The sequence below is a fragment of the Mus musculus genome, chromosome 5, assembly GCF_000001635.26.
Source record: "Mus musculus strain C57BL/6J chromosome 5, GRCm38.p6 C57BL/6J".
In the NCBI taxonomy this organism is placed as follows: Eukaryota; Metazoa; Chordata; class Mammalia; order Rodentia; family Muridae; genus Mus; species Mus musculus.
Genome location: NC_000071.6, coordinates 136,755,166 through 136,783,115, shown reverse-complemented (window position 1 = coordinate 136,783,115; position 27,950 = coordinate 136,755,166). Strand labels below are relative to the sequence as shown.

At 50.4% G+C, this 27,950-nt stretch overlaps 1 protein-coding gene across 9 annotated transcripts in view; it reads left to right on the top strand.

Annotated features, from left to right (window-relative positions):
• The window catches only part of Col26a1 (collagen, type XXVI, alpha 1), a 141,618-nt gene that overhangs the window by 100,261 nt on the left and 13,407 nt on the right, over positions 1-27,950 (top strand). For 4 of the 9 annotated variants that reach the window (XM_006504362.1, XM_006504363.4, NM_001346699.1 and 1 more), the window contains 2 exons: positions 17,753-17,814; positions 25,328-25,484. In XM_006504362.1, the coding sequence (XP_006504425.1) occupies positions 17,753-17,814; positions 25,328-25,484 (219 nt within the window). The other 5 variants (XM_011240858.2, XM_006504364.4, XM_006504365.3 and 2 more) reach the window with 5 other exon arrangements.

Here is a 27,950-nt window from a genome sequence, read left to right as displayed (position 1 = left end):
ATCTGTGGCTCCCCTAGGCAGCTTAGTGCAACAGTGTCCCAGCAGTCTGTCTTGGGTCAAAGGGATCATTCTGAACGCTGTCAACTGTCCTTCATGCGTATATGCACATGTCTTTGAGCATGTCCACCTGTACACATGGGTGGAAGCCCGAAGAGGCATCTGGTATTCCCCGCTGTCTCCCTCTGCCTATTCCTCTGAAGTAGGGTCTCTCCCAGAAGCAGGGGCTTGGGTTTTCTCAACTAGGCTGGAAGCCAGTAAGACTTAGCAGCCTTCGGCTCTCCGTGCCCCGCCCCCTTGAAGGTGGTGTTTCAGGCATGCGCAGGATGCCCTGCTGCTTACATAGGTGCTGGGATCCGATCGGATCCGTGATTACATCAGTCTGTACGTGACCATCTCTCCAGTCCTATCAGGCATGTGCTCTTGAAAGAGAATCTGTAGCCCAGGAATCCGTGGGGCTCCTGCAGCCTGGAGGACAGGACCCAACACAGGCTCCGATTTCCTCCCTCGAGGAACAGTGAGTGGTGGTGTCTCACCGAAGCCTGTGGACAGAGCTACTGGCCTGGCTGCTTTCACGGCTTCTTGCTGTCCCGTGAAAGTGGCTGAGTCCCTTCATGTCCTCAGAATGTTCTAAGCCAGGCTAGGGGTTGGTGGGGAAAGAGAGAGGGAGGGGGAGAAGGGGGAGGGGGGAGGAGAGGATGGGAAGAGGGAGGGGGAGAGGGAATGGTAGAGTATTCTAGCAGACTGGTGTTTGGCTTTGGGCCTCCTGCTGTGCTGAGGACTTTTCTGAGCCTTCACAGTAGGTAATTAAAGTGCGTGGGAGTCTTCTCTTTCTGATATAGAGTTCCTGACATGTTATAGAGTTCCTGACATGTTAGAGTTCTTGACATGTTATAGAGTTCAAATGCATGTCTGGTGGTCGCCGCACACCGTTTGGCTTGGCACAGCCTCTACTTGAAGGGCTGGGATGTTGTTCGGTTGGTAGAGTGCTTGCCAAGCATGCAGAAAGCCCTGGTCTTATTCCTGGTACCACATACCTTGGTGAGGGGGTACATACCTGCAATCCCAGTATTTGGGAGGCTGAGGCAGGGGGATCATGATTTTACAGTCAGGCTGAGCTACTTAGTACAGTACCACCTCAAAACGAATCAGAACAAAACCAACAAAACCAAGCAGAACCCAGTGGGTGCAATGGTCATGTCACACACGAAGAACCCAAGTTTGGATCCTTAGACCCCACATAGAGAGCTGAGCATGGCTGTTCTTGAGACATACATGGCCTGCCCCCAGACAGACTGACTACCAATGATAACTAAAGACACTATTCCATCTACTTAGTGAACCAATGCGTTTACTGGGGTTAGTATAGTAGCAGAGACAGCTGCATCACTGAGAAGCCCACCCCAGCCTGGGTGCCAGTTCACAAAAGCTGCAGTCCTGCAACCTTCTGAGTGACTCACAGGCAGCTCATGCCTCAGACTCTTCTTAGGAGGACTTCCTGTTTATATGACCTTGGGCAGGGCCTTAGAGAGTCTGTTGAGTTTCAGGGACTTCCGGAGACTTGTGAGTTGCTTATTTCCTGAGCCTTAGAGACTCTCTCGGGGATAGAGTGTTTCAGCTTGAAGGCCAGAACCACACAACAGGAGCCTGCATTCTGTTGGAGAGGCAGAGGTAGGTAGATTCCTGGAAACTTACTAGCTAGCTAGCCTGGCCTGCATGGTAATGTTCCAGGCTAAGGAAAGACCCTGGCTCCAACAGAAAGTAGAGGGCATCTGAGTACTGACACCCAAAGTTATGTTCTGACCACCACACATTCACCTCCTCACACAGATACATACACACAGACACACACACATATATACATACACATACACACACACAGAGTAGTATAGAGAGACACACATAATTAAAAATAAAATCACTGAGTTTTTTCTCTGTTCTTTTTCGTTGTTTGTTTCTTTTGGAGGCAGGATTTTACCATATAGCCCTGACAGACTTCAAAATTATGATCTTCCCACCTGGGTCTCCCCAGCACTGAGATTACAAGCATGTAAAAAGAAAATGCAAACTCAAGCCAAACCAAGATGCCTTCTCACCCTCCCCAGCACAGCAGTGATGTTAAACCCCAAGACAGCTGCCTCCCTGAGCTCTGGGTACTAGGCAGAACACACAGTGCTGGAGCTGGCAGAGCCTACCGCTCAGGTTCACCTTGACCTGTCTTGCTTAGCTCTCAGCCAGGGCTGACCTAGCAGGCAACAGGCCCGACAGCCAGGAGAGCCGTGCTATCTGAGTCTTCGTGTTTGTTTGTGCAGGTGGAGACTGGCAGATGACATAGACATCTTTCTACACTGCTCTCCACCTTAGTTTTAAATATTTCCTTATAATTATGAGTATGCATGGGTGTCTGCGTGGGAGCGCGCAGGCATGCAGTACCTACAAAGGCCAGAAGAGGGCGCGTTGTCTCTGGAGCTGGAGTTCTAGGGGATTGAGAGCCACTGGTGTAGATGCTAGGAACCAAACTCAGGTTCAAACTGTACAGCAAGCGATCTTAATGGCTGTGAACTTTCTCCAGGCCCTTGGACTTCCAACTTATTTGCTCTTTCTGAGAGGTGTGGTCTCGCTTCTTGTCTTTGCATTAATTGAAAGAATTCTCCAGCTACAGGAGGAGTGGATCATGGGAAAGCACTTTTCGAAACGTTGTAACTTGCTTGGTAATTTTAACGATTCGTTCCTGCTAGACTGTAAATGGCTAGAGGGGAGAAGAGGGGTCAGGATTTCCACCCTTTGTCGGCCACTATTCAAATTCGATAAACCAGACTTTCGACACATCAGTTACTCCTAACCAGTGGAAGGTCTTCACCATGGTGAATTGTCCTTATCATGGACATAGTAACTGAGGATCCAGGAGTTAAGGAAGTTGGTTTTCAACCTTCCTTCCTGATCAGTTTGGCCAGAGCAGGATCCAGGGGGATTGAGTTAAAAACTGTTGGGCACCCAGGGAAGATGCTACACAAAGGCCTTTGTTGTTCAAATGTGGTGCTTAAGTTTATCCATTTCGTTTATGGGGCGGGCGGGGGTGGGGGTGGGGTGGGGGGGGTGGGGGTAGGGCTTCACCTGTGGAGGTCAAAGGACTACTCAAAGAAGGCATTTCTCTCTGTCCCCCAACATCAGACTAGTCAACAAGCACTTTGTCAACTTTACACGAGTTAAGCTAGAGTCCTCTGAGAAGAGAGAGCCACCAATTGAGAAAAGGCCCACCTGAAGGCAAGCCCGGGGCATTTTCTTAATTAGTGATTGACGAGATCCAACCCATCTCGGGTGATGTCAGTCCTGGGGAGATGGGGCTGGACTGTACAGTTAAACAGCTGAGCAAGCCTTGAGGAACAAGCAGTAAGCAGCATCCTCCACAGCCTCTGCATCCTCCACAGCCTCTGCATCTTCCACAGCCTCTGCATCCTCAACAGCCTCTGCATCTTCCTGCCTCCAGGTTCCTGCCTTGATTTCTGCCCTGACTTTCCTTCATGAAAGCTCTAAGCTGAATAGACCCTTTCCTTCTCAAGTTGCTTTTGGTTTCATTACAGTAATAGAAACCCCCAACTAAGATGTACCCTTTCTTCCTAAACCTTCTCACCAGCTCCTCAGATGTGTGTGTGTGTGCGCGCACGCATGTGCATGCAAGAAGTCCAGAGGACAACCTCTGCTGTCATTCCTTAGGCACATTCCTTTTTTTTTTTTTTTTTTTTGAATTCCTTTGTTTCTTTTTTTGAAGCTCAGTATTCCTCCAGCTTAAAACTGACTGATTGGCTAACTGACCAGGGAATCCCAAGGACCCACTTATCTCTGGGATTACAAATGTTCATCACCAGGCATGGGTCAGGGGATAGAATGCAGGTCCTCATGTTTGTGTGGCAAGATTTTACTGCTGAGCCACGCCCCAACCCCTCACTGGGGGATTCTAGGCAGGGGCTCTACCACTGAGCCACACCCCCAGCCCCTCACTGGGGGATTCTAGGCAGGTGCCCTACCACTGAGCCACGCCCCCAGCCCCTCACTGGTCATTCTTATTCAAGTAGCCTCCCAAATAAATGAGATTACAGGTCTGGACCATCATGCTGGACATCCAATTTGGGAATCAATCTTTTCTTTTTTGTCTCTGTCTCTCTTTCTCTCTCTTTCTCTCTCTCTCTCTCTCTCTCTCTCTCTCTCTCTCTCTCCTGTCTGAGTACATGCGTGCCATGGAGCACAAAAGTGGAGGTCAAAGGACAACCTCAGGAACTGGTTCTTCTCATCCACCTTGTTTGAGTGGTAAGTGAGCCAGCCATAAGAGAGCTGGTATTATGTGTGTACTACCACATCCACATTTATGTAGGTTCTCAGAACCCAAACCTGAGCCCTCATACTTGTGAGGCAAGCATTTTAGTCATGGGACATCTTTATAAGCCTAGAAGTCAGGGTTATTTGTAACTTGGGCTACCATGAGCAGGACCACCACAGACATCCTCATGCGTGCCTTTTGATGATTGTATGTATTCATTTTGTTGGACATGTTAGTCAAGTTAGTTTATAGTCAGACCTAGAAAGTTTTTTTTTAACAGTGGTTGCACCATGAGCTGGTGAGACGGCTCCGTGGGTAAAGGTGTTTGCTACCAAGCCTGAGACATGATTTCAATCCCCAGAAGCATGGGATAGGAGAGAACTGACTCGTGTAATATGTCCTCTGAGCTCCATATTCATGCTATCACACACACACACACACACGTATGGCCCTACACAAATAATAAGTACATAAGATAATAAATAATTCAAAAGTGACTACATACTGCTTGTGAACCTCTAGTCTGCCTCCCCAATGCTGGAACTACAGTCACCAGTGTATGACTTTTTACATAGGCGTGGTACATCAAATTCCCCAGATTTGGACAACACAGACTTTAGATAGCACTATCTCCCTAGCCTCTATTTTTGTTGTTTTGTTTGAGAGAGGGTCTCATGTAACCCACGAAGTCCCTAAACCTTCCCAGTAGTCAATAACTTTGAACTTCTGGTCCTCCTGTCTCCACCTCCCAAGTGCTGAGATTACAAGCATATACCACTACACCTCTTTTATGCATCGGTAGGAATAAAGCCAAGGACTTTCTCAATGCTACGTGTCTTAGTTAGAGTTTTACTGCTGTGAACAGATACCATGGTCAAGACAACTCTTACAAAGACACCATTTAATTGGGGCTGGCTTACAGGTTCAGAGGTTCAGTCTATTATCATCAAGGCAGGAGCATGGCAGCATCCAGGCAGGCATGGTGCAGGAGGAGCCAAGAGTTCTACATCTTCATCCAAAGGCAAACAGGAAAAAACTGGTTTCCAGACAGCTAGAACGAGTGTCTTAACAGCCCTTACCCACAGTGACACACCTACTCCAACACGCCTCCAAATAGTGCCACTTCCTTGGCCAAACATATTCAAACCACTACACTAGGTGAGCACTCTTCTTGCTGAGCTGTAGCCCCATCCCCCCATGTGTCTTGGCTAATTTTATGTTAACTTGATACAAGCTAGAGTCATCTGAAAGGAACCTCAATTGAGAAAAAGATGCCTCAATTAACATCCAGCTGTAGGCAAGCCTGTAGGACATTTTTTAAAAATTAGTGATTGAGGGGAGAGGGCCCAGTCCACTGTGGGTGGTGCCATCCCTAGGCTGGTGATCCTGAGTTCTATAAGAAAGCAGGCTGAGCAAGACATAGGGAGCAAGCCAGTAAGCAGCATCCCTCCATAGCCTCTGCATCAGCTCCTGCCTCCAGGTTCCTGCCCTGTCTGAGTTCCTGTCCTGACTTCTTTTGATGATGAACAGCAATGTGGAAGAACAAGCCAAGTAAGCCCTCTCCTCCCCAAGTTGCTTTGGTCCTGGTGTTTCATCACAGTGATAGTGACTCTAAGTAGGACACCATGGTTGTCCTTAAAAGCCTACCATGTTCCTTCCTCAATGTGAAGTTATTTTTGAGACAAAGTCTTGCGTAGCCCAGGTTGACCTTGAACTCTTGCAGTTGAGAATGGCTTTGGCCTCTGATCCTCCCCTCTACCTCTACCTCAGGGCTTTAGTTATTGCAACGTGACAGTCAGAAGCCACCAGATCCACTTGAGCAGGCAGATGTCCTCAGAGTGTCAGGAGGCCCATGATGGGAAGTCACAGATTAGGAGCTCAGAGTTGGAACTCGGACTGGATATCTGAGTCCTGGTGACCTGTAGAGACCCGTGTTAAAAACCAGTTTTGCATCCATCTCAGGGGCTGAGGCAGAGTCAAAGTCAAGACTGACACTGAAGTCTAGGAGATGCAGCTCTGTGGGTAGAGCGCTTGTTTTAGAGGTAAAAGACTCTGGCATCCATCATCAGTGCTATGTGAAGAGGGTGTGGTTAGTGTGTGCCTGTAATCCCAGCACTCCATGGTAGAGGGGAGGATCAGAGGCCAAAGCCATTCTCAACTGCAAGAGTTCAAGGTCAACCTGGGCTACGCAAGACTTTGTCTCAAAAAACAAATGGAAGGGGGGGTGGCTTAGGACTATGACATACTGCATGCTCTAGTCTAGTTTCTATTGCTATGATAAACATCATGACCAACAGCTACCTGGGGAGGGGATGTTTTATTTCAGTTTACACACTTTGCAGTTCCCTCATGAAGGGACCTCAAGCAGGAACCTAGAGGCAGGAACTGAAGCAGAATCCAGGGAGGAACGATGCTCACTGGCTTGTTCTCAGGGCGCCCTGGCCATCTACCCAAGGATGGCAACACCCAGCGAAGGCTGCCCTCCCGAATCAATCAGGGGGCCTGAGTTCAATTCCAAGTATCTATATCAAGTGGCTCATAACAGCCTAAACTTCAGTTCTAGGGGAATCTGATACCCTTTCTTTTAGCCTCTGCAGGAACCTGTGCTCATGCCATAAACCCTCAGAGAGACCTATGTGTAGATACACACAATTAGGAAAAAGGATTATAGGGAAATCTCTGAGTTCAAGGCCAGTCTGGTTTATATAGTGAATTTCAGGCCAGCCAGGCTTTCATATTGATAACCTATCTTAGAAAGAGAGAGAGGGGAGGAAGGGAGGGGAGAAAGGGAAAGAGGAAGGGAGGGAGGGGAGAGAGACAGGAGAGAGGGGGATAAGAGGGGAAATAGGGATATTAGAAACCCCTTTCTCCCCTGACTTCTCCCCAGCCCATACAGCAACTCTAATGAGGTAGAGATGGCCAAACCTATTTTTAGACCAGCAGACTGAGCCAAGATGTTACATCACCCAGAAGTTCTATAAAAAACAAGGGGGAAACCTGCCCACTTCGATGCAACTATTTCTGTTTGTCCCCTCTTCTTCCATCCCTGGCTATGCATCTTTTATATAATTACAAACAGAATACAGATCCAATTTTGTCTGTCTCTTTATATAGCACTGATTTTTTTCCCCATTTAAAAAATGCAATTGTGTCAGGGGGCGGGGGTGTAGCTTAGTGGGAGGATACATACAAAGCCCACACGAAGCTCTGAGTTTAAATGCCAACACCAAAAATAGTATTTCAAATTAAATCATCTATGGGGAAAAGTCAGTTCTTCAAGGCTTTAAACTTTTTAAAAAGGGAAGTGGGTGCCAGGGCTGTAGCTCAATTGGTAGGATACTCAAAGCCTGGGTGTCATCCCTAGCACTGCAGAAACCACACCTGATGGCACACACCTGAAATTCCAGCACCTAGGCAGGAGGATTAGGTCGTCCTTAGCTCTGGAGTTTAAAGCCAAACTTTTGCATATTCGTGTTTAGTGTTTTCTTCTCTCTAGTTTGCTCTGTTCTTTGGGTGATGCTCATCCTTCACCATCTTTCTGAGAGGAGGCATGTGAGGTGTGAATACATGTTTTAGAATGTGCATGTCTAAAACCAAGGTCTTCATTCCAGGCTCAAATCTTTCGTGATAGTTGTGCTGGGTATAGGATCTTAGCCAGAAAATCCTCTTTCTCAAAAGAACACTGGTGGCTTCTGCTCCCCACTCCAGCTGTTTGGTAATATTTAGGATTCCAACACCAACCTGGTTCTGACATTTCCCACAGGCTTCATTTTATCTTTGAAAACATTTATTATTTTCTACCTCCGAGAGTCTGAATTTTTTGCGATTATATGCCTTTTTAAAGATTTGTTTCTCTCTCTCCAGTTTTCACACTTTCCCCTTATAATGTTATAAACACATTCCTATATATCAACCCGTTATTGAACTTTTTAAAATTTTCACTTCTGAATGTGCATTTTTGTTCTCTTGATGTGATAAAATACCATAACAAAAGCAACATGGGGAGAATTGGGCTTTGTTTTTTGTTTTTTACTGGAGGTACATCACAGGAGAGAAGTCAAGGTAGCAGGAACTTGGAACCACTGGTTCACATTCCACCTGCAGTTAGGAATCAGCAATGAATCTTCCAGGGCTCAGTTCACCGTCTTTCTTTTATACAGCCCTGGATTCCTGCCCAAGGAGCAGGCTCATCCAAGATCAATGTGGGCCTTTCCACCTCAGCTAACTTAGTCATGATAATCCCCCACAGGCAGATAGATGCAGATGTCTGTCTCCCAGGTGATGACCATAGGGCCCGTGAGTTGGCTCAGTGGGTAAAGGGGCTTGGCACTACACCTGAGAACCCGAGTCCAGTCCTTAGGACATACATGGAGAGAACAGACTCCTGCAAGTTATCCTTTGACCTCCACATGCGTGCAGCACCCGTGACCACACACCCAGATGCACACACAAAGCAAATAAATGTAAAAAAACAATCACAACAGGGATACCGTATACTCATGGCTCTCTAAGGGTACTGAATACACAGAAAAACATTGTGATTTTTGTTTTAGGGTTTTGAAGTACTGGTTTGATGCTTTATGTTTGTTTTTGTTTTCTTCTGTTGACTAGTGCTCTGTTCTGAATTTGTGTTCTGCTCTCTTGCTGCGTGTTTCCCATCTTAGGGACCATATTTATGTGTGATGGACGGTCGTTGGGCATGCCAGGCTTGTCCTCTTAGAACTTGGGCTTCTCTGTGTGACGGTCCTGCCTTGCCCAATCATGACTTCTGCAGGTCGGCTTTCTTGGGCTGCTGGGTTTCCCCAGATAGGAGTCTTACTGTGACAGAGCCCTTGCTCCCTGCCTTTCCTGGGAGCCGCCTGCTGGGCAAATGCTGGCTTATTAGAGTGAGGATTCCTGCAGCTAGTGGGAACCTTCTCTCTTCACACCCTCCCTCCAACTCAGAACGGACCATGTGCTCACAGCGCAGCCTAGCGTTTGTCCTGCGGCTTTTCTCTCTTAGAGCTTTGATAGTGGATGAAGGAAGCTACTCTGTGTCCAGACAACTGCCGAGGGCAGCGTTAACTGTGAGCAGGGCAGACGACTGTCTGTTGCCAAGGCTGGGAGACTCAGAATAGCTCACATGATGCCACCTGAAGAAAAGCTATAAGCTATGTGGGAATGACAGAGGCCTGAACGGATTTAATGGATGGAGTATGGTCCAGAGAGAAGGGCTGAGGGGTGGGGCTTGGTAGGATGATGTGCGGCTCTATTGAATGGGACAAGGCTTAGCTGAAGGGGAGGGGTTTGGCTATGATGTAAGGAGGTGTGGCCAGTAGGAGGGGTGTGATCCAATGGGAAGAGATGCGGCCCAGCCTTAGAGGGCATATTCTATTAGACGAGCACGGCTCATCTGAAAGAGCGTGCGACCTAACTGTAAGAGCACATATCCCAGTGGGAGGAGATGTAGCATAGCTCTAAGGGGTGGACCGCTGAAGGGGCTGTGGCCCAAAGGAAGAGGTATGGCCTAGGGGTGTATCCTAGGAGGTGTGAAGCTCGGCTGAAGGAGATATGGCTGGGTGTTGAGAGCGCTTATGCCAATGGGAGGAATGTGGCTTAGCCAGAGGGAGTGTCTGCCCAGTGGAGGGGGCGTGGCCCAGATGGGGAGGGCGTGTCCAAGTAAGAAGGGATGTGGCTTTAACTGTACCGTTGTGACTCAACTGTAAGAGGCATGTCCCAGTGAGAAGTGTGGCCCAAAGGGTGATATGGTCCAGCTACTAGAAGGGTGAGCCAGGAGAAGGGGCACAGTCCATCTGAAGGCATCATGGCGTCCTTAGTGTGGCTGAGGGCTGTGAGGATCTGCAGGAATAGTAAGCCTGGCCATGACTTGGGCTTTTTTTCCCAGGGCCATGGAGGCTGTTCAGCAAGAGTGACCAATAGAGGGAAGTCTTCAGAGACAACGGTGGAGGAGTGGGAAGGAGAGGGGGGAGGGAGGTAGGAAGAGGAGGGGTGGAAGGAGGAGGAGGAGGAGGAGGAGGAGGAGGAGGAGGAGGAGGAGGAGGAGGAGGAGGAGGAGGGAGTCACTTCACTATTGTGTGGCTGAAAGCAACAGCTAGTCTCCTGAGCCGGGCACAGCTGGCTCCATGCAGGGAGTGGATGAAGCCTCATGTATGAACTAAGGCAGGTCGCTCTACCTTCTGCGGGCTGTCATGCTGGGGAAAGTAGCCCACTCTACGCTGCCTGTTCTGATGTCCCTCTCCACAGATGGCCCACTAGGGTCTATGACTAACATCTCAGAGTAAAATTCTGCTGTCTCTTTAAACTCACTCCTGTAGCCAACTCCTACCTTAACGACAAAGCCTTTCTCAGAGCCCACCCTCAGGAATCCAGCCTCATGCAGGGAGGTGAGGACTGAGTTCTGAGAGTACAGCCACCAGCAGCAGCAGTGCCAGGCAAATGCAGGTAGCAAAAGGACACGCCCACTCCTATCTTGCTGTGGGTGGATAGCCAGAGGGTGTTAGTGAGAAGCTGTGGATGAAGGAGATGTAGCATAGCTACAGGAATCTGCCCGAGGCCCTGGGTCTAATCCAATGTGGACCCGTTTTACAGATGAGGCAACTGATGTCACCCTGCAGGGAGCAAGAAAAGGCTCAAGCCCAGGGCCTCAATATGTAGCCCAGGCTAGCCTTGAACATACTATGTTGCCCAGGCTAGCTTCAATTTGCAGTAATTGTTCTGTCCTAGAACTACAGGTGTGTGCTACCATGCTTAGCCACCTGGCCTCTCCCTCTCTGGGCGGCGGGGGGGGGGGGGGGGGGCTAGAGTTCACTCGAAGGTCAGAGGACTTCTCTCCTCCCACCTTATTTTGGGTTCTGGGAATTGAAAAGGTAAACAACCTTTAGCCAGTAAGTCATCTTGCTGGCCTGAACACTCACAATCCTCCTGCCTCTACCTCGCCAGCTCCTACTAGCACGACCCACAAGGAGCCACTTTATTCTTGGAGACAAGGTTTCTCATTGACCTGAAACTAGCAGGTTTGGTAAACTGGGTGACTAGTTAGTGGGTCCCAGAGGCCCACCAATGGCTCCGCCCTCGTGCTTGTCTTTTTAGGGGCCCCCTGGGGTCCTCATGCATGTAAGGCAGGCACTTTACTGACATAGCACCTCCCCCGCCCCGCCTGGAGCACTTATGGTTCTTGGGATCAGCAGATTATCGCCCCAGTGCTGGGAATGTCCTGTCCTCTTGGCCTGCCTTGTGGAGTAGTCAGGATGGGCTAAAAACTCTCAGAATACCCAAAGTTGAGGCCTGCATCTTACTTAGGGCCATCAAGGCCCAGAGCATAGAACATATGTCTTTGGGCAGGTCCCAGAGCCAGGGGACAGGACCAGCCCCACCTACGCAGCTTAGTAATTAGAACAAGTTAAACAAACTGGCTTTAACTGCCTGCTGGTGACATATTCCAGGGGAGCTATAAACCAACCAGATGTGCAAGGCTTGCTTGGGCTGGGGCCGTGGGGTATCCAAGATGGTTGGACCGCTAAGACACCCCCCTGAGACTGGGACGCGAACAAGCCTCACCCGTCCAGTATCTTCCAAGGGCCAAGTCACTGCGCACCTGCCAAACGGAAAGCCTGAGCAGACGACGGGGCTGGGCCTAACACATTTCCAGAAACAGGTCCCTGCAGACCCTAAGGCTCCCTCCCTCGGCTACCCTTGCCCCCCACAAAGGGTCTTATTTGTTGCTCCAGACCCTGGAAACAGCCCCTAAAAACCTTTAGAAGCCTCTGGAATGTGCCATTTGCCCAGATACCTGGGAGGGCCAAGGCACTGGTTTACCCAAGCCAGGTCCACTGTGGCCTTCTGGCTGTTTGTGGTGATCCCCTGGGGTGGGGTGGGGTGGGCACCTTCTAGTCTGGGAAGGGAAGGGGGTGCCAAGACTCAAGGTGAAAATCACTTTTGTGATACAAGTCAAGCGGGTGTGGTGATGTATGCTTAGGAGGTAGAGGCGGGGAGTTCAAAGTCACCCTTGGCTTCATAATGAGTTCAAGACAAGTCTGGACAACACAAAACCCTGTCTCAAAAAAGCAAAAAAAAAAAACAAAAAACAAAAAACCAACCAACCAAACAAACAACAAAAAACAAAAAACAAAAACAAAACCCTAAAATCCCAGTTGTCCTGTGGCTGCGGGAAACCAAAGAGCCCCGACAGATAACCCACAGCCGTTAGAGCTGATGAGTCCACATGAACTTCACCGAGCCTCAGGGTGGGTGGGGAACTATGGGGGATCTTGTAGGGAGAGGGTTGGGGGTTAGGTGGGTATAAGCTGCAGCAGCTGGCAGGACTGGCAGGTGATAAGAAGGTAAGATGGAGGATAGATGAAGGATGGGAAGAGGATGAGGTGGGTGGAGAGGGGGGGGGGCACGGGGAAGAACGCCTGGGAGACAGGTGAGGGAAGAGTAGGCAGATAGGCAGGGGCAACAAGGAATAGGGGTGGGGACAGGTGGGGGAAGGGAGCAGATGACAAACGGGTGGGAGAAACACGGGAGATGTTTAGGGAGTAAGTAGAGGATGGGTAGAAGTTAACACAGGAGATGGGTGGGGGATGGGCTGGGGTAGAGGTCATGGGTTAGGGGTGGATGGGGCATGGACTGGGGTGGGTGGGTTGGGGGATGGATTTGTGATGGATGGGGGATGGGTTAGGGGTGGGTAGGGCATGAGTTGGGGTGCGTGAGGAATTAGTTAAGCATAGATGGGGAATAGGGATGGGTGGGCATGGGCCTTCAGTGTGGGATAGATGAGGGTTGGGTGAAGAGGACACAAGACAGGACTGGAGTGGTAGACAGATGGTCCCGTGTTCCTTTTGGTTCTTGCCCATCCTGTTAAGGGACACTGGGAGTCCTCTGGGCCCCCTTTCCTCCTGTCCCCCTTTCCCCATGCTGCAGACCTGTTTATTTACACACACACAAACACGCACATGCAAGAGGCAGGTCTCTCAGAACCCAGTGTTTCATCAGTGGCTCTCCCTGAGCACCAGTGTCCATGGCCCTTTGTTTTTTTGCTGGTCCCATTGGCTGGTCCCATTGGCTGGTCCCATCCCTCAGAGGACCCTTTGCTCTCTGCTCCAACCGCAGCAGGGTCTAACGGTTGTGACCTGACCTCCTGGCTCCTGGTTTCCCAGGATGAGACGGATGGCCTGTCTGCATTCCATCTCAGGAGAGGCTGACTGGTGCAGGCATCTGCTGAGGTAGCCTCTGCCTTTTCTCTCTGTGCCTTTTTTGTTTCTTTACCTCCAGTTCCCCTTTAGAGGACATGTGCATTCAATCTACCACATTTAACCAGAAAAAAACCGCCTCCCCCTCTTGCTTTTCCTTTGTAAAGTCCTGTCTGGTTCCCACCTTGGATACTGTACACATTCTCATTCCTCTCCTTGTGTTAATATTCAGTGTTTACCCTTCCGTCTTTAATCTGTTTTATGTATCGGAATGACAGGGTTTTATGGAGAGGCAAAAGAGAGTCTTTGTTCCTAAAACTTGTTTATAAACCACTGATGTGGAGCAGACTGGGGTAGGAGAGAGGAATTGTGTGTGTGTGTGTGTGTGTGTGTGTGTGTGTGTGTGTGTGTGTGTGTGTGTGATGAGGGGAGTGCTCCATGCAAGACATAGAGTTCCTTCTAATGAGTCAAGAGGGCTGGGAGCTGGAGGTGGGCCGGGTGTCAGTCTTCTTGCTAAGGGATTTTTAGTTTGAGCCTGGAGGACAAGAGCTGGGATGGAGGGCACAGCCTGACTCTCCTGTATTCATAATCTTGCTGTAACACTTAGACCTGAACCAGGTGGCACACGCCTGTCACCCCAGCTATTCTGGAGCCTGAGGCAAAGGGTGGAAAGTTGTAGACCAGGCTGAACTACAGAATGAGTTCAAGACTAACCTGAGCAACTTAGTGAGACCTTGTTTCAAAGTACAAAGTAAAAGAGACCTGGGGATGGGGTTTGCTGACGGCAGAGCACTTGCCTACACCCTTTCTCCAACCTGCAGCGAGGGGCTACAAATGTAGCTCAGTGGTGGAGCCCCTGCCTAGAATCCCCCAGTGAGGGGCTGAGGGTGTGGCTCAGTGGTAGAGCCCCTGCCTGGAATCCCCCTGTGAGGGGCTGGGGGCGTGGCTCAGTGGTAGAGCCCCTGCCTAGAATCCCCCAGTGAGGGGCTGGGGGTGTGGCTCAGTGGTAGAGCCCCTGCCTAGAATCCCCCAGTGAGGGGCTGGGGGCGTGGCTCAGTGGTAGAGCACCTGCCTAGAATCCCCCAGTGAGGGGCTGAGGGCGTGGCTCAGTGGTAGAGCCCTTGCCTAGAATCCCCCAGGGAGGGGCTGGGGGCGTGGCTCAGTGGTAGAGCACTTACTGTAGTCCAACCCTCAGTATCTCAAAAGCAAGACAAACCAAAAGTTGAATACTTTGGACTTCATTTGCTAAAAAGCAGAGACTCCTCACCCAGGTCTCCAAGGCAACTAAGTAAAAGCAGGCTGGAAGCAGGCCTGGTGTCTCTGCCTTCATCCTGCTTTCATCCTTTACTTTGGCTCAGCTGCTACCTCTGCTCCTAGGTCCATTAATCCCTCAGGGGCATCCAGCTAAAACTTGGTGATACCTGATCTAGCTAATCACCATCCATAGTGATGGGTGAGATTAGAGTCATGGAGCACCTTACTGTCAGCATCTACACTCTTCTGTTCCAGACCATGCAGAGGCTCCAGTCATTGTGGACTTGTAGTCACAGGGCCCGAACGATGACTCAGTGGTTAGGGACACTTGCTTGCCATCCTTGTAAAAGACAGAGTTCAGTTCTAAGAACTCATGCTATAACCTCCAGTAACTCCAGCGTCAGGAGATATGGCGTCCTCTTCTGGCCTCTGTTGGCACCTGCATCCACATGCACAAACAGACACGGATACTTAGACACACACACACACGTACACAGTCATACATACAGACACACAGTTGAAAATCATACAAATCTTAAAAAAAAAAAAGACAAAACCATAAACCTACAGTCACTTTGTATTTCAGAAAAAAAGTGGGACAAAGCCCCTGCCTGAGCCCACACGAACAGTTATTAACGAAGAGGAGGCTGCAGCTTAGAGCTGGAGCAGCTCATGTCTGATAATCAGTCTGTTCTGCTCAAACAAGAGCTTCCTTTGGACCACTCTGCGGAACCAGACAGTGGCCAACCAGACCCCACCTTGACCAGAACTGCTAATTACACCCGGCTCTCCTTCCTTCCCTAACCCTTCCCCTTAAGCCAAGCACGCAAAGGCCGACTCCGAGTCACGTGACTGCTTGACCTGTTTTTTTTTTTTTCTCTCCCCACTGCGCATGCCAGATCTCCTCTCTGCTTCTCATTATTGCTCGTCTTCTTTTTGCAGGTTTTTTTTTTCTGTTCTTGTTTTATTATTTCAGTGCATGTGCAACACATGTAGACACATGTGTGCTGATTTGTGCACCTGTGCATATGCTTGCAGAGGCCAGCGGAAGTCATCAGATGTCCTGTTCTGTCACCCCTCACCTTATTCTCTTGACGCAGGGTCTCTAACTGAACCTGGAGCTCACTGTTTTCCTGACTGGGCTGTGCTCCCCACAGTACTGGGGCTATTGGGATTACAGCACCCCCATACGATGCCTCTCTCTCTCTCTTATATATATATATATATATATATGATCATAGGACAACTTGTGGAAGTTGGTTTTCTCCTGCTAGCATGTAAATCCCTGTGTTCAAACCAGGGCATCAGGCTTGGCAGAAAGCACCCTTAGCTGCTGTGCCAACCCATTGGCCCTACACCTGGCTTTTACAAGCATTCTGGGGATTTGAACTCAGGGCCTCCTGCTTGCACACTGAGCCACTTCGCCGGCCTTACTTCTTGGATAGAGGCTTATATAGCCCAGGCTGACCTTGAACTTTCCATCCTCGTCTCTCCCCCCCCCCCGGCCCCCCCCCCTGCCCCAGGACTGGATTATAAGCGTACAGCACACTTTGATTGACACATCAGGCAGGTGGGCAGGTGGCCCAGCTTGGCCTGTGCACACTCAGAGAGAGAACTAGTGCTTTAGTCCTAGCATGCATTACACCGGGACTGCCCGCACCCCTCTGCACTCCTCCTGGAGGCCACTTGCACGTCCTCTCAGCAGCAGCCTGTGTCAGCTATGCGGGTGGAGCTATGGAGTCAGACAGCAAGGCCTCCCAAGTCTCTGGACATCTGTTTCTCCAGAGGGAGGTTCCTGTGAATCTAAGCTTTGAACTAGGTAAAGAAAAGAGAGAGAGTCTGAGAGACAAGCCTTGGGGTCTGAAGCAATCAAAGCTCTCCGGAGTGGCTTTGAATGTCTCCTTTCCACATTAAAGGGCTTTGGTCTGGGGAGACAGACGTAAACAGACAATTAAAGTCCAGAGGAGGTGAGGGCCCAGGGGAACACTGAGACTGGTGGCTGTGTGTGTTTGTGTGTGTGTGTGTGTGTGTGTCTGTGTGTGTGTGTGTGTGTGTATGTATGTGTGAGAGAGAGACAGAGACAGAGAGGGACAGAGATAGAGGGAGAGAGAGAGACAGACACAGACACACACACAGACACACACACACACACACACACACACACACACACACACACACACGGGAGAGCAGGAGTCTAGCTGTGCAGCTCAATCTGGCCTGGAAGTTGTTCTGTAGGCCAGGCTAGCCTGGAATTCTTGGTGGTTCTCCTACTCAGCCTTTCAGGTACTGGATTCATCGGTATGAGCGGCTATGCATAGACCAGAGGGATTTAAGGGGGTGTAGTTGTTGTTTGTTTTTAGACAAGGTCATCCATATCCAAGGCTGGCCTTGAACTTGATCTGGGGTAATCCTAAATGCACCTGCTTCCTCTCCCACCTCCGTGCTGGGATCCCAGGCCTGGACCACACCCAGTTTTCAGTGCTGGAAGTAGAAGCCAGGGCTCCACACATGCCCTGCAAGGGCCCTACAAGCTGACCCTGTCCTAGCCTGCAGAAGGAGCCTTAAAGCTGCAAACCCAACTTTCACTTCTCTGAGGTCCTTCCGGATACTGCCAAACTCATCTCACAGGCACCCTGGTGTGAGAATCGGGTGCTGGCCACCCCATCTCCTCCAGTCCCTAGAAGGGTTGGCCGCATAGAGTTGCTAATTCCTGCTTTTCCTCCTGTCTGGGTCTCAGCACATAGCAACCACCATGCAGCCTTTCGACCTCCCATCGGACACCACAACCTCCAGCATGTCCTCCCTGGCTGTCTCCAAGGTTGCAGAAAGGAGAGTGGACCTCAAGGATAGGGCTCTGAGGGATGGGTAGGAGTTTTCCAGTCAAAAAATATTAGAAATTTCTTGCCTGTCTGTCACTAGAGGATATCCTGGTGCCAGGCTTCTGTCTCCTGGGTATCTATACTGTACTCTCACTGTACTCTCTCTCTCTTTTCAGAATGTATGAACTGTACCCGGCTTAGCGACATGAGTGAACGGCTGACCACGCTGGAGGCCAAGGTTAGACTGGCTTGGTGGCCTAGGGAGCCAACCGTGAATGGGGATGGAGGGTCGTGTGGTACATGCTGGATATGGCTAAAGGAAGCCCCTCTGCAAGGAGACAGCCTAGCCTAAGCAGCCTGGCCTTCGTGGCTCCATGTAGCCTCAGATGGACTAGCCTCCTGAGATAGGAACAAGGGGATGACATTCTCAGGGAGTGGCCAATCTAGGGCACTATCCTCCCAAGGCATGCTGGGAGGCTGGTTCAGCGAAGTCAGTCACCGTCTCTCCAAAGCTGCTCTTCCTCAGTTAAGGACCTGCTTGGGACTGGGCACAGGAAACTGAGTAAGAGACTTGGAGGAGGGACAGCCAGCTAGAGGTCAGGTCCTTAGTGGGTGCCCCAGGGACAGAGGACTTGTGGCTTGAGGCCTGGCCTCAAAAGGGAAAGGAAGGGCACGGGGAAACCCGTGCATAGGACAGGGACAGGTGTATTCACTGGCTGGGTACCTTGGGGCTCCACACTGTGGTTCCACTGGGTGGGTGGGTGGGGGAAGGACTGTGTGACAAGACGTCCTGGGGAGACACAGCACACATCTACTCACTCTAGATAGGGAGCCCAGGACAAGCCAAAGTACAGATACCACCAAAGTGCAACTTGGTGGGCCAATGAGTTTTGTTGGGGTTATTCACAGGAATATGGATGAAGGCTTACTTACAGGAACAGAAATGGCTCAAAGCCTCACCACAGCCCCCAGCACAGTTCGTGTGACAGTACACTGCAGCCTCCAGGCAGCTCAGCAGGGTAGAGTATCCTTTCCAGGGGATAAGACTCTCCCTTTTAGTTCCTCCTGGGGGCGCTGTAGAGCACACGCTCAAGTCTACCTACCTGGGAACTTCCAAAGCCAGGGAGCGGCTCGCTCGTTCTCCACTGGATGAGGTTTCCTCGGAGTTAATTCTGCTCTCCCCTGGCCTGGCCTGCTGCCATCCTGGAATGTAGTGCCTCTGTGGCCAGAGAGCAGGGGGCGGGATCAAAGGTGCCTGTAGCATGTCCCTTATAGGGACATACTCTGTTTCTACACACCCAGAGGGGTGGGTGATGAACAAGAAGGGCCTGGGGGGGTGTCCTGCTGAGGTGACAGAACCTTTTAAAGGAATGGGGACTTCTGCAGTGGCTTGGCTGTCTAGGAAGAGCTAGCAGGGATAGGCAGGACTCATCTGAACTCCATACGAGTCAAAATTCAAGTGGTGCCGGCTGGGCTCAGTCAGCAAAGCGCTTGCCTTGTGAGCCTGGGGGCCTGGGTTCGATTCCCAGCACCCATGTGAAAGAGCTAGGCATGGCAGTGTACACTTCTAACCCCAGGCTGGGAGGTGGAGACAGGAGGGTGCTTGGGGCTGACTGGCCAGCCAGCCTAGCTTACTCGGTGAGCCCCAGGTCCCAGAGAGAAACCCTGCTTCAAAAACCAAGGTGAGCAGGGCCTAAGACACATCTGAGATCATCCTCTGACCTCCACACACATGTGTGTCCCCTCACATACATGTGTGTGTCCCCTCACATACATGTGTGCACAGAAATAGGAATGCTGAGCATACCTGGGGGACAAGTGAATGGAAGATGCCCCTCTCCCTAACCTTGTCATCCCGGCACTCTGGATTGTGAGTCTGAGGCTAGCCAGAGCTACATAGCAAGACTGTCAGAAAGGAAGGAAGGAAGGAAGGAAGGAAGGAAGGAAGGAAGGAAGGAAGGAAAGAAGGAAAGAAAGAATATTAAGTCTGAGCTATAGCAAGACTCTATCTAAAAAAAAAGGAATAAATGAATACAAACATGCATAATACATACATACATACATACATACATACATACATACATACATAGAAAGAAAAGATGGGCTGATGAGATGGCTCAGTGGATAAGGGTACTTGCTTCCAAGTCTGATAACCAACCCTTGCAAGTTGTCCTCTGACTACAAGTGTATCCCATCACACCTTACACACAAACACACAAATAAAAACATTAAGGACAGGTTGTGGGGGAATATGCAAAATTTAGTGTACTCAAGGCCCCAGGACAATGTACAGTTTACTGTAATCAGACCACTATGCAAGCAGCCAGGGTCTCCAGCCCAGGCCCAGCGCACTGTTGAGAGCTGAGGGACCGTCTGTTTCTCTGGAGTCAGCATCTCTCTGGAGACTTGGGGGTGTGTGGGGTGGAGAGCTTGGTAAGGGTGAGCAGGCTGCTGGGGAAGAGGCTGGGACAAACTTCTGCCCCTAAGGTTTCAGAGCAGGGGAGGGACGTTGGTCTGATGGGCATTTTCCAAAGTTGCGGTAGGGTTTGGCACAGAGGAAAATCTGACGGCTTGGCCTGGCTCCGGTTCAGCATTCTGGGTGTCAAGTCACAGCTTTTGGGGGCCAGCTGCCTCCTTCGCACCTGGCTCTCATACATGCCCTCTGGCTAAGAGCAATCCCTCCACCCCTAGCTCCCCATTTCTCACTCCCCTTGGGACATAGGGCCTCAGCAATAAACATCACAACTGCCAAACTTGCCCTCTGCCCTTCAGGCTGGCAGAGGGATGGAGGGACCTCAGGGTACCGTGAAAGAGCCAGCTCCAAGATGGGGTGTGGTGTCAGGGTATGATGCCCAAAGAGAAAGCTTGAATCTGAGGAGCCTGGGGCCCACCCTGGGGCAGAGCCCAACTCCTCAGCCCAGCTTGCTTAAAACAGACTTGTGAGCGCTCAGGTAAGGGCTGTGGACCGTGACTCCTCCCCATGCCATTTTCCAGCTGCCTATTCAGTGTTCACGTGTCTCCTGTCTGGGGCAGCCTGCCTAAGAGCCACAGGGCAGAAGCCTAGAGACTGAGACTTCTAGTTTCTCAGATAAGACTACTGTGTGGTTGGGGCTGAAGAGATGGCTCAGTGGTTAAGAACACTGGCTGCTCTTCCAGAGGTCCTGAGTTCAATTCCCAGCAACTACATGGTGGCTCTCAACCATCTCTGATGCCCACTTCTGGCGTAAAGGCGTATATACAGACAGAGCTGTATGGTGCATCAAGTTGCTCAAGACACACACACACACAACCAACAGGAGTTTACTCTCTAAGTATGTTTGTTCAAATGGGAAATCCAGGAATTGTCAGTCTTGGGATTTGTCCCGTGACCAAAGGACCCAGGATCATTAAGACTCTCCCCCCCCCCCCCTCAGGCTCCCCAGGGAATCGGTGTCTGTGACGCTTCGAGTTCTAAAGTGTCCCATCCTCACACTAAATCAATAATATAGAAGAGACAAGGGTTAGACAGCGTGCCCAGCAGACTTGTGCAGGGCTGCTGGGCTGTGTAGTTGCACAGAGGTCACCAGCTAAGCTGACTACTGGACAAAGCAGAAAGAGACTGCCGTGATCTATCGCTAATTACGCTTCCCCAGCCCTCTCTGGGACTCGCATGACAGATGCAACACAACTGGAAGATCTAGAGCAGTGGCTCTTCACCTGTGCGTCACGACCCATTCGGGAGTCAAACGACCCTTTCACAGGGGCTGCCTAAGGCCATTGGAAAACAGATATTTACATGATGATTGCAAAATTGCTGTTATGAAGTAGCACTGAAAATGACTGGGGAGGGAGGGTGTCACCACAGCACAAGGAACTGTGTCAAAGGGCTCCAGCATCAGGAAGGCCGAGAACCACTGCTCTAGAGCAAGGTATGAAGGGAAAGTTGGGGGAACAGGTGGCCATTAGGGTGGACTTCCCTTTGTCCCAGGCAGCATAGGCAAGAGGCCAGCAGGGCACCTGCTCCTCTCCTTTCCTGAGTCCCACTTCACAATCCACAAGAACTGGGAGGCACCCCAAAAAGTTTCTGCGTGTGAAAGTTGCACTGGTCTCTTGATGGAGGAAAGTAAGGACCAGGTTGTGATGACATCATCAGGTCACTGACACAGAATATCTGTAGTCTGGTTTTTTGTTTTGTTTTTTTACTTTTTCTTGAGTGTGTGTGTGTGTGTGTGTGTGTGTGTGTGTGTGTGTGTGTGTGCGCGCGCGCGCGCGCGCGCGCGCGCGTGCGCATGGTCATGAGTGCAGATATGCATGCCAGAGTGTGTGAGCAAGCACAGACAACTTGATGGAAGTCGCTTTTCTCCCTCCATGTGGACCCTAGGGGGCAAATTCAGGTCTGCAGGCTTGGCAGCAAGCTCAGGGGGTAACCCAGAGCCAGCACACCAGCCCATACTCCTACTTTCTTGGACTTGTGTCCACTTGTGTCCCTGTTAAGCTCAGTCTGGGCACAGATGGATTCCCCTCTTAGGACATCAGTCATGCTGAGCCAGGAGTTCAGGGGCTCAGGCTGAAGCAGATTCAGGTTTGACGGAGGCTGGGACACCTCTGCCTCCGTTCGTGGGCTCTGTGGGCCATGGTGGCCAAGTGGAAGCATCCAGAAGGAGTCAACTAACGAGCTGGGGGCAGGGTCCCTTTGAGGAAGCCCAGAACTTAGCAGGAAGAATACCTTGGTCAATCCTTAGCGGCATGGGGTAGACACTTCCTCTGGGATCCCTCTGACTTGATGATTGTCCTGGTCCCCACCAATCTTACCTCCTCCACAGCACCACCCCTCCACACCCCACCCCTGCCACCACACACACACACACACACACACACACACACACACACACACGTCCAACAACACAACTCTGTTCTCAGTAACCAAGCAAAACTGGGGAGCAGCCTTCTTCCCCCATCCCTAACAGAGGTCCCTGTCATGCCATGCTCGCATCTACTGTGCTGAGTCACCCATCCCATGCCACCCTCAGACACACATTCCTTCCGTTAAGTTACTTCCCTTCCCCTCTGCTGCGGCAGCATCCCAGCAGTAGCCTGAGCTCTGGGAAACCCACAGGCTGGGGCAGGATTCCGAACCCTCCCTTTCTGGTGGGAAACCTGGGAGGGGGTGGCAGGGTGTCAGGAGATCCGAGGCTGAGATCCTGGTCTGACCACCCACTCACTGGGTGACCTCAGAGGAGTTAAGTACAGTCTCTGAGTCTTGGTTTCCAGGTCATATATGAGAAAGATGCACAGAACCTTCCTGGCTCAAGGATCAAAGAGAGTGGCTTAGCTGAGTGGCCCTAGCGCCAGGTGGAGAGGAATCCCAGGTAGCTGAATTGGAAAGGCATACATACCTCCCATGAAACCTCAGGCTAGCCAGGTCCCAGGGTAGAGAAAACAGCTGTTTGGCCCATTGATTGCCAGCATCAGGGGGAGTAACGGGGTTCCCAGATGTACCCCTCTGCCCTAGGACCCATCGGACTCCAAGTCTGCCACCCAGAGCAGGGGTTGTCCTGTGTTCAGCCCAGGTACACAGCGCCCTCTGATGGACACTTCAGGAACAGCTAGGGCCCACTGGGTTTTGGAATTTTTATGTTGTTGTTGTTGTTAATTGGCACACAAAAGGGCTGGAGAAATAGCTCAGCATTAAGAGCACCCAGTGGTCTTTCCGAGGACCCAGATTCGGATCCTAGCACCCACATCACAGCTCGCAACTCCAGTTCCAGGGCTTCTGATGTTCTGTTCTGACCTCACGGTGCACAGACAGACATGCAGGCCAGATACTCACATACATAAAATAAAAACAAAAGCTCCAAAAGAGTCAGTGAGCCAAGCTGTGGGTCTCATTACGGTGTTTCCATACAGTGTTTCCATACATTACTTGAAAACTTGAATCAAGGGAAAGAGTTCCAGGCACAGGCTTCCAGTATTTGCCATCTTTGAGCCCCAGTTCCACTGAGAGGAGATGGCAGGGCATGGGGTACTGAGAGCCACTGCCTCAGTTTAGTGCCAACAGATGCCAAGAGCACCGAAACAGGCCATCTATACCTTTCTTTCCTGTCCATCTACCCACCTAACGACTCCTCCACCCATCCACCCATCCATCTGTCCATCCATCCATCCATCCATCCATCCATCCATCCATCCAACCACCCATCGAACCATCCATCTGTCCATCCATTCAACCATCCATCCATCCATCCATCCATCCATCCATCCAACCCTTCATCTGTCCATCCATCCAACCCTCCATCCTTCTATCTTTCTATCTGTCCATGTGTCCATTCATGATTATTCCCCAGTGAAGGAATTTGAACACACTAAGCCACAGAAAGAGGGGACAGGGTGCACACCTCACAGTCTCTCTGTGTCAATGAAGAGGGTGGGGCTCGCTGTCATTCAGTCATAGTGACAAATGGCTACAAATGAACCAGATGGTCTGGAAAGTGCTGCCTGAGAGTCATGAAACTTCTGATGTGGAAGGAAGGACAGAGATGTACCTACCAAAGGACAGCATCCCTGCTGAAAGGCATAACTCACCATGAGCGGCAGACAACTGGTCTCAGTGACCATCAGGGGTCATGTCGTGTGTCCCTGCATACCCATGACCCTGTTCTGCTCAAACAGCAACACTGACACACACACACACACACACACACACACACACACACAAAATGTCTCGTGTAGCCCAGGCTAGCCTTGAACTCCTATATACCCTTGGCTGGCCTTGAACTCTTAAACTCTTAAGGATTTTTTTTTTTTTTTAGATTTATTTATTGATTATAGGTAAGTACACTGTAGCTGTCTTCAGACACTCCAGAAGAGGGAGTCAGATCTCTTTTTTTTTTTTTTTTTGATTTATTTATTGATTATATGTAAGTACACTGTAGCTGTCTTCAGACACTCCAGAAGAGGGAGTCAGATCTCATTACGGATGGTTGTGAGCCACCATGTGGTTGCTGGGATCTGAACTCTGGACCTTCGGAAGAGCAGTCGGGCGCTCTTACCCACTGAGCCATCTCACCAGCCCGAGTCAGATCTCTTTACGGATGGTTGTGAGCCACCATGTGGTTGCTGGGATTTGAACTCTGGACCTTCAGAAGAGCAGTCGGGTGCTCTTACCCACTGAGCCATCTCACCAGCCCGAACTCTTAAACTCTTAATCCTTCTGTCACCACCTCCCAAACACTGGACACATGGGTGTTCCCATCATGCCCAGCTTTTCTTTTACATTTTGTTAAGTTTTTAAAAAACATTTTGTCTATTTTTTTGTGTGTGAATGTGTCATAGAGGCACACACATGCCACAGCACATGTTTGAAGGTCAGAGGACAATAAGCAGGAGTCAACTCTCTCCTTCTACCGTGTGGGGTCTCAGGGATCGAACTCAGGTCATCAGTTTTGGTGACAAGCTCTTTTACTTTCTGAGCCATCTCACCAACCCATTCTTTTTACCAAGTTGTCTAAAAGTGGTCACTACATTTTCCATGTAATCTTAATTGTATTCAACTCCAGAGAGAAGGGGTGGGGAGATCCTGACTATGAGAGAAAATATGCAGCATTTGTCTTTCTGAGTCTGTTTCATTTTGCTTAACATAATGATCTCTCTGCAAATGGCATTCTTCTTGATGGCTGAATAATACTCCACTGTGTATCTGGGCCCCACTCTTATCTGTTGCCTATCCTTGTCCTGGCTGGCTAAGGCCTGACAGTCCACCCTTCCTTGGCCAGGTCCTCTTGCTGGAAGCAGCTGAGCAGCCTTCAGGTCCAGACAATGACCTGCCACCCCCGCAGAGCACCCCACCAACCTGGAACGAGGACTTCCTGCCAGACGCCATTCCCATCGCACATCCAGGGCCCCGGAGGAGAAGACCCACAGGTCCAGCTGGTGAGAAGGACCCACAGGGGAGGGATCTGGCCAGGGAGTGAGGTCAGAGTGGGCAGTGGGCGCCCGGGGCCTCTACACATAGGCTACACCCTGTCCTCCTGGGTCTAATTTGCTCATGTGGCGTGTTGAAACTTGAACTAATTACAAAAAAAGGTAAATTAAGCATAATATTAGAATTTTACATTCTTCTTTTAAAAAGTGACCGATCTAGCCAGTACTGGTAGCATACGTCTGTGATCCTAACTACCGGGGAGTCTGAACCTGGTGGGTTATAAGTTTAAGGTCCATCTGAGCCATGGAGTGAATTTAAGGCCAGCCTAAGCAACTTAGCAAAGCCATATCCTGTTTCAAAGTATAAAAGATGCTGAGAGTGTGGCTTAGTGGTAGAGCCCCTGCCTAGAATCCCCCAGGGAGGGGCTGGGGGCGTGGTTCAGTGATAGAGCCTCTGTCTGGTATGTGTGAGGACCTGTGTTCATCTCTCAGGATGGTAATAAATAAAAAGAAAAAAAGCAAGCCCTGGAAGCATGCAGCTGTTCCTAAGGCACACAGAGCCCCATAGATCCATGTTGAGCTCTGCTGTCCAACTCCTGATCCTCCTGCTTCAGCCTTTTGTGTGCTAAAATTTAGACCTGGGCCACTATCCCTGGCTTCTTTTCAAGAGCAAAAATAAGAAGACCTTTCTATAGACTCCCCTCAGAGGTCCAGGCTTTGTGGCCGGGCTGCAGAGTGCTGCTGATGTTCGTGGCCAGCACAGTTGCAGTTGTCATGCCTGCTTGTCCTGGGGTCCTTTCTGTTGCCTGATGACCCGCTCTAAACCAAAAACAGCTTAGGGAACGTAAGGGCTTTTTTCAGCTTATACATCAGTCCACTACTGAGGGATGTCAGGACAGAAACTGGAAGCAAAACCCATGGAGGAATGTTGCTTGCTGGGTCACCCACAGCCCCACACTTACCTAGTTTTCTTAAACGACCCAGAACCACCTGCCTTGGGACAGTGCCACCTCACAGTGGGCTGGGCCTTCCTACAGCAATGAACTTCAAGACAATACATCACAGACATGCCCCAGGCCAATCCTATCTAGGTGTTTTCCATAGCCGAGACTAGCTTGTCAGTTGACCCAGGGCTGTGTCTAACTGACAGAGCTAACTAACACACTTAGATAGTGCTGGCCTCAGGCTGTATACCATGGTGATGGTGATGGTGATGATGGTGGTGGTGGATGTGGGGGTGAGATGTCCTTCAAGATGGGTCACTGTCCCCACTGTGTCCCCCCTAGATATTTTGATAAATTCACAAGTTTGCATCATGTGTCCTCTACCTTATTCCCTGAAACAGGGTCTCTCACTGACCCTGGAGCTAGGCTGGAGGCTAGCAACCCCTCACGATCCCTCTTTCTCTGCCACCCCGCTCCAACAGTGCTGCATTATAAGTGCAAGCAGCCATGCCTGGCTGTACGTGTCATTCCCAACTTAAATCAAAGCATGTGAACGAACAAGTTAGAGATAGCAACTAAAACTCAGACACTTTAGGTAAGTGCCTGGAGGTCCTGGGAATATGATCTAGTCCCCTCTTTCTCCTCTCCTGATGAACCCCAGGATTCACCTCTAGAGTTCACACATATGCCCCTGATCCCAGGCCCCAAATCTCCTGTGTTACATAGTCTCAAAACTCATTGATGCTCTTGATTGGAACTTTATCAGAGAAAGTGAAGTTCCAGGCATGGCCAGCAGGTGGCAGACACACCCCGCTAATGGTGACTCCTGCGTTTTCCTGCCTCCTTGAGTGAGATTTTCCAGCAAGAGGTTCTTTAGAGACTCTCTCACAGACCAGAGTCAAATGCAATTTTAAATGCTGTGCTCCATACACGGCCCTCAGCTGACTCAGAAGTAAGACAAAGTATGTCACCCAAGCTAGCCTTGAACTTTTGATTCTTCTGCCTCAGCCTCTTCAGTGCTGGGATAACTGGGCCTGCTCCGTGGTGGCACACTCAGGCCTCCAGAATATTTCAAGAGATAGTGATTCAAGAGGGAAGGCCTGGCCCTGCAGACCCTCAGGGAAGGTTGGGCTCAGCTGCCACAACTGCAGTTCTGGACCCTGAGCAAGAAGACAGCAGGAAGAAAGGATGTTGAGAAAACAAGCTACAGTTTGACTCTGTGGCTGGCAGTGGAAGACCATGCTTCTCAGCTGCTCAGTTTACCCAAAAGGGGAAAACAAACTCAGTCATTGGGATCACAGACAGGGAAAGGCAACTTCTCAACTCTCATGACCAGTATACCCGGGTGCTGGGGGCGTGGCTCAGTGGTAGAGCCCCTGCCTAGAATCCCCCAGGGAGGGGCTGGGGGCGTGGCTCTTGGTAGAACCCCTGCCTAGAATCCCCCAGTGAGGAGCTGGGGTGTGGCTCAGTGGTAGAGCCCCTGCCTAGAATCCCCCAGTGAGGGGCTGGGGGCGTGGCTCAGTGGTAGAGC